At 36.4% G+C, this 6,791-nt stretch overlaps 1 protein-coding gene and 1 long non-coding RNA gene across 2 annotated transcripts in view; both read left to right on the plus strand.

Annotated features, from left to right (window-relative positions):
* The window catches only part of LOC106521110 (B-cell receptor CD22), a 12,852-nt gene that overhangs the window by 307 nt on the left and 5,754 nt on the right, over window positions 1-6,791 (plus strand). Inside the window, exons 2-4 of the mRNA XM_014013532.1 lie at window positions 1,846-1,928; window positions 2,096-2,482; window positions 2,649-2,903. Of these exons, the coding sequence (XP_013868986.1) occupies window positions 1,865-1,928; window positions 2,096-2,482; window positions 2,649-2,903 (706 nt within the window). The 5' untranslated portion in view covers window positions 1,846-1,864. The remainder of the gene's footprint in view (window positions 1-1,845; window positions 1,929-2,095; window positions 2,483-2,648; window positions 2,904-6,791) is intronic.
* LOC106521111 (uncharacterized) lies at window positions 3,105-6,740 on the plus strand. The gene is made up of 4 exons (XR_001310634.1): window positions 3,105-3,194; window positions 4,388-4,457; window positions 4,541-4,577; window positions 6,342-6,740. It is a non-coding gene; the product is annotated as an uncharacterized LOC106521111 (long non-coding RNA).

A 6,791-nucleotide genomic window follows, 5' to 3' on the forward strand; every position in this document is an offset into this window, starting at 1 on the left:
GTTGTAAACAGATATAAAGTTCACATTTACGTTTTAGATTATCATGTTATTTGTTCCTCAGTTATTTAGTCCACCACTTTGTTTGTGATTTAGACCAGCGGTAACAGAATAACATTTTATTTGGTATTAAACAGTCAATTAAACTCTTTCAATAATAATGAAGTAATACTGAAATGAGTAAGTGTTTGTTTCTTTGTAAATTTTATATTATTTGGATCTATTTTATCACTGGTTAATGTGAATTTTATTTTATTTGCCATCCAGTATTTTAGTATTTGCCTTTCTAAAATTTCCTCAATTGTCTTTCATTATGAACCCCAGCTATGCAAAGCAGGGGTCATGTCGTTATCTTGTTGTTTATTTTAACTATTTTTTTCAGAGACTTTAGATTAAAAATAGCAAGGAAACAGGTTCACTTAGCAAGAAAAAAGGTGCACATAGCAGCATGAAAGTCATGTGGCCGACCTACACTGCACCTGCAAACAGTTTGGTGATAGACCCCATATGGGGGCTCTATTTGANAGAAAATAAAAGCTGGCATTGGGAACTCTGGTCTCGTGCCCATCTTTTGAACTGAATCCAAAATGTCTTCAGTGTACAGCAAAAACAAGGGAATTTGACTTGTTCCCATACTGTTGGATGTGTCTGTATGTGTTGCTGTATTTGTCAAATAACTTTTATGTGAAATAAACAAGAAAACCATAATCATCCATCTTTGCTGTTTGGTTTCAGCAGCAGATCGTTTGAAGAAACAAGATTTTTTTAGAACATGAAGAAAACCTCTTGGGGCTTAAGAGTTTAATTCCTTTTCCACACTGATTGTCACGTTGTTGTATCTCTGATGCTGTAGGTTATTTCCACCAGAAGGTGGCAGTAAGATCTGCTTTCTCACTGTGTTGATACATTTTAATAGTTCTTAGCAGTTGTACACGTTGTGTTGTTGGTTGAGCCTTATTGTTCCGAAAACCATAAAAGTTTTATTTCACTTTTGTTTGATAAAAGCAAATATTTTACCGAGTGTTTTTTAATGAGGCATTTATTAATCACTTTTAATCTGGCAATAATCTGTGGGTTTGTGTTTTTACTTGTTTTTTAAAGTCATTTCTTGGTACTACCTTCTGATGAATGTACTTCTTCAGTTTGTTTGCAGCAGTTTTTTCTTCAAGATCTACACAAATAACTTGTAAGTGTTCAGACTGATGTCATTTGTGTGACGACAGACATTTCTCCAACTGAAACCCACACTGATGAGTGATATTTCTAGAAATGTTGACTTCCTTTTTAAAAAAAACGAGAAGAGGAAACATCAGATGAATACAGGACTGTTTGATTTTAAAATACTTTTGTGTTTAAACAAACAAAAGAAATTTTTTTCATTTGATCTGCTGCTGGTCATCTGAAGTTATTTGGTAAGAAACATTTCTGTAAATATATGTTGTGTCCCTGGGTAAGACACTTCACCCGCCTTGTCTGCTGGTGGTGGTCAGAGGGTCCGGTGGTGCCGGTGTATAGCAGCCCCTCTTCTGTCAGTTTGTGCTACAGCAGCTGTGGCTACAATGTAGCTTACCACCATCAGTGTGTGAATCTCTTTTGAGTCTTTGAATTTGATAAAATGCTGTAAAAGTTCAGGCTATTTACCATTTGTTCTACTTTTTATGTTAAATGAAAGTTTTTTTTTTTTGTAAATGCACCTTTTTCTCTACAGCTGTTTTTAGTTTATAACATCTGGTGGTAAACAAAGACTTACTGCTTTGAATTACAAAGTGATATGAACTAATCCGAATGCTTTATTTTAAATTTACATCAATTAAAAACTTGAAACCCAGAAATTTTTCCTTCATCTAGTTCTGAGTGCAGGAGTGTGATGGCAGCTCTGTGTGGAAACATGCTGACAGTCAGTGTGTTGCTGAGTGTCTTCTGTCTTTCAGGTGAGCTCTTTCTTCACTTTAATCACTTTTACTCTGAAATATTRGACTCTGATCTTGTTTAAAGGCTTCACATGTAACCTGCTGCAGCTCAGCTGGAGGTTATCATCAACTTTCTCTTTGGGGACATTTTGCTCCACATTGTGATCATCTTTACTCTGGTTTTACAGGAGCTCAGACTCAGTGTGGAAAAAACCCAGCCCTCTCCATCACAGCACCAAAACAGATGGAAGCTCTGAGTGGATCCTGTTTGCAAATCCCATGTAGCTTCAGAGAGAAACCAGGAGAAAACCAGTTTGGCAGCAACAGAGAAACATTTGGAGTGTGGATTAAAAGTGACCCAGCCTTTGAAAATAATCTAAATAATGTTGTTTTTAACAGCAGTAAAACACAAAACAGCTATAATATTACAATTACTGGAGACCTGAAACAGAGGAACTGCACCACTGTGTTTTATGATTTACATAAAGATCAAGCAGATAAATACTTCTTCAGAATTGAGAACAAACCATTTATAGCAACAGCTTCATGTGATCCTGTTCAAATAACAGTTAGAGGTGAGAGTTTTGTCCTTGTTTGTCTACATTGTTGTTCTGGATGAAAATGAATGAATGAAACAGAAGTACTTGACTTGTTTTTGCTTATTTTCTACACATCTGTGTAAAGTTGTTTAAATCTCATGTTTCTTCCTGTGTAAAATGTGTTTCTGATGTGAAAGCACAGATTCTGCTTGGAGGCCCAGAATTGAGATCTCAGCTGATGTGAAGAAGAAGAACTCTGTCACTATAACGTGCTCAGCTCTCACTCCCTGTCCACACTCACCTCCTGAACTCAGCTGGGATCATCAAGCAGACTCTCTGAGGCAGATGGAAAGGAACACAGATGGAAGCTTTACAAGTAAAATCCAGCAGAGCATCACTCTGTCAGACACACATGATGGATACAACATCAGCTGTTCTGCTACATATCCTGTTAAAGGTAAGACGGCAGAAAGTAAAGAGATTCTGTGTTTTATMTAAGTCACTCTGTCAGAACATCATCATTTAGCTGTTTCTGATTAATAAGTGTTTTTTTTTCCTTTAAATGTTTCCACAGACACCTCAGCTTTGATGTCAGCCGGTAGCTGGTTTTACCTGAGCTGCTCCAGCAGAGCCAAGTATCCCATCAACAGCTACACCTGGTTCTACATCAGCAAACATGTGGTCATCAAAGCAGCTGAAGGAGTCATGTTCTTCTATAACTGTGAGGTTCATGAAGGAGAAGATAAAGGTAATCTGCTCATGGATTTTTCTTCTGCCTTGTTACTTGTGTGTTTTTGATTTGGTGCCTCTGTTCTTTTCTGTGTCTAAAACTCTAAAGCTGAAACTTATTTATGGTGGCCGATGGGTGCAAATGCCTAAACCTGTCTCAAATGGTGAAACGCTGCAAACACATGACTGATGCAAAGTGCAAAACACAAAAAAACAAAATATGTGTGGAAAGCCAAATTAGTCACAAATGATCATTTTAACCATCTGTCTGGTTCAAAAATCATGTGAAAAAACAGTGTTTACAATCAGGGCACTGAAAAATACAACAAAAATCCCACCATAACACTGCTTAAAGACCACATTCTGAGTGGTGAAAAACTGTGGGGTTTTTTGGTCGATGACATCATTTTTAAATGTTTTTAATTTTACTTCACAAGCTATTCGAAGACCAGAAATGGTTTTTTAAGCAATTTACTACATCTGTCAACGTTTTCTTAAATTATGCAGGCCCAMTCTTCTCTTATCAATTTATTTATCGTCCAGTCAACTAATAGGAGAYTTACAGTTTCAGACCACACTGACTGATCACAGATCAACAGGCTGCACAGAGATTATTTTTTTACTATGTGTACTTGATCTATTCTACTCCATCACTCTTTGCTTCTGTACTCACTGTACTTTGCAAATTTATATTTTTAAAGTAAAATAAAGATGTAAAACTTGTGTTAGAAACAAGTGGAGACCTGAACTTTATTACAACATAGTATATACTAAATAAAACAGCCTTGAAATAAAATAATATCAAGAATTTGTCAACATTAATGTGTTTATTTATTCCAAGTTTAAGTAAAAAATAGTATCAGCAGTACTGTCCTCCACCTCTAGAGGGCACCAACATCTCAGCTAGATTACTCAACAGAAACTTGATCCACATCTGGACTTTGTACTCTGTGAAAGGAACTCAGCAGTATTTGCTAACTTAACCAACAACTTTACCTTTCTTCTTTATCACATTAATGTCTTTACTGAGGCCCATTAAAGACATGACTTGATGTTTAAATTTCCCAGTGGTCTTGCAGGGTGTCTCACTATAACCAGTTGAGCTGAAGGGGAGGGGAAAGTTTGAAACAGGCTGTAARTCTGAAAAGGTTTTTAGGATCATTTACAGTCAAACATATCAGTGACCTTTTACACAATATCATCAAATTATAGGTATTGTTGTTATCACTCTGAAGATCCTGGGAATTTTAATGCTCTGCTCTACCATCATCATCTTTGAGGGGTGAGACTCTATGAGTTTATAGTTTGGAGCTGTAAAGCTGTCAGTGTTTTTATAAAGTTTCATTTCATCTCTTTGACAATCAGGTGGTTTAGATCAAGATTCTCCAAAAAACAAGAGACGGTAAGAAATAACCTCCGACATTATTCCTTTCAGACGTCCTTATAAACAGGCTGTTATTAAATAATCTGAACCTGTTTAATTTCCTTTATGGTAGAAATATTATACAACATACATCTTCAGTGAACTAAAAACAAAATGTTGCTGTGGATTGTTTCTAATCCACACAGGGTCAACATTATACAGTACATACAGGCTCAAATATACACACATAGTAAATTTGATTTGGGCCAGTTCTGGACCACACTGTGCTCAATTGGCCCTCATACCACAAAAAATGACAACTCTTTGGTGGCCTGGATGTGGTTTGCCAGAGGTGATCCATGCAGGCCAACTGTGCACAGATCGGTGGCCCTGAGCTGACCCAGAGCAGTTCCAGTAGGACCAGAAGTCAGTCTAATGGGTCCATTTGTTTGTTCAATCATTCTTTTTTAAATTTTTTTTATTAGTTTTATGCTTTCACAAGTAGAGAAAATAGAACAAAATACATTGTACTGCCTAGAACCTTGCATGAGTATGTGAAGAAAAGCAAAACAGACAAAACAAAAAAAAAATAAAATAAAATAAAAGGGAAGCCGCCATACAATGTCAGAATTATGTCAAATCACATTTTCAATGGTCGGCAAACATTTATAGATATATTTAAAGCCTGACATCAGCACAAACATACCTAGCCGAATGGTAAAAGAAAGGAAGAGAAAGATGCATTATAATACAAAAGAAGGGTGTTTTTAGTTAAGACCTGGTGAGACCTTCCACACTGACTGTCAGACATGGGCAGGAAGTGGTTAAAAACAAAGAATGATCTGTTTCTTCTTGGCCTCCCTTCAAAATCAGTCACTCTGACAAATTCACATTTCAAACTTTGTGACAAATTATTGCTTCTAGGTAGAAGATGCATTTTAATTAATTGGATTAAGGATAAGCCTCCAACGGTCACACAATGGTATAAAGAAATATTTAGGGTCCTCCCTCATGAAAGGATTCATGCAGTTCTTAAGGGGAATGAGAAACYTTTTATTGATATGTGGTCTCCTGTGCTTTGCTATCTAAAGAGATAACGCAACTTGTGATGAGAGGTCAGAATCCTATAAAGTGCGAGGAGCAGGGTGCACCCTGGACAGGTCACATGTCCATTGCAATTGTCCTAAAACATTTCTTTAGAATTTTATAAGCTACTTTTAATATACTGGGCTCATAGGCTCAAACAGCTGCTACAGTTTTAGTTGTATTCATTTGGAACAGATGAAACTAACTATGCAGAATGTACAATATGATGATAATCAGAATGCATAAAATACTGGGAAGAGGATATGCAGATATGATTATTTTGCCGAGCAATGTGTTTTATTAAATCCTTAAAACTGATTGRGAAAAATTTAGCACATTTGAAAGCTTTACCTAAAATACCGCTTGTTGTCCACTCGGCTGCAGTACTAATGTAACAACAAAAAAACTATCTACTTTAATATAAATAACATTTATCTGCAGCTTAACAGCTTCAAAAATGTAAACCCATGTACAATCAACTAAGTAAAAAATTAAAAAAAATAACACACACACAAAACACATCAGCTCAGGGACTAAAATTAATGTTTTTTTTTTTTCTGGAATAAAGTTCTGTAGCTGGACGGCCCGCACCAGTTTTACACCTGTTACCATTTTCATACAGAGTCTTTGTAAATTATGTGCAGCTTGGCCATATTTTGTGTACTAGTAGTCATTAGTACATTGATAAATTAGCCTCAATGTGTTTTATTTCTGCAGGACACAGAGGAAGCAGACRACGTCAACAGAGTGACTGAGCTTTAAGCATCATGAGCTACAAAGAGACAACAAAGATGTCCTGATCCTTTAAAAAAAATCAGATTTCTGTTGTTTATGTAGTAAAATGTGACTTTACATGACTGGACATATTATTTTCAAAGCTAAAACAAAAGTCAACATCTGCAGGGATTTTTCTGTTCAGTTGTTCACTGTACATTGTTTCATTGCTTCTTAACATATCTGATTTATGCTAATCTACATAGCCTGGTTAAAACCAGACCRTGTCCTTCACTTTGCTTTGTATAGGGTCTTGACTTGATGCGTAGAGAAGTGATTCTTGCAGGAGGCGWGGCCTCTGCTGAAGCATGTGTGTGTTGTCGGTGTGACGGAGGCTAAGCTAAGAAGCTAACCGGAAATCACGTGTTGCTGTAAACAACCCTACTGAGAGGA

The sequence above is a fragment of the Austrofundulus limnaeus genome, unplaced genomic scaffold (genome assembly GCF_001266775.1).
Source record: "Austrofundulus limnaeus strain Quisiro unplaced genomic scaffold, Austrofundulus_limnaeus-1.0 Scaffold103, whole genome shotgun sequence".
Lineage (NCBI taxonomy): Eukaryota > Metazoa > Chordata > Actinopteri > Cyprinodontiformes > Rivulidae > Austrofundulus > Austrofundulus limnaeus.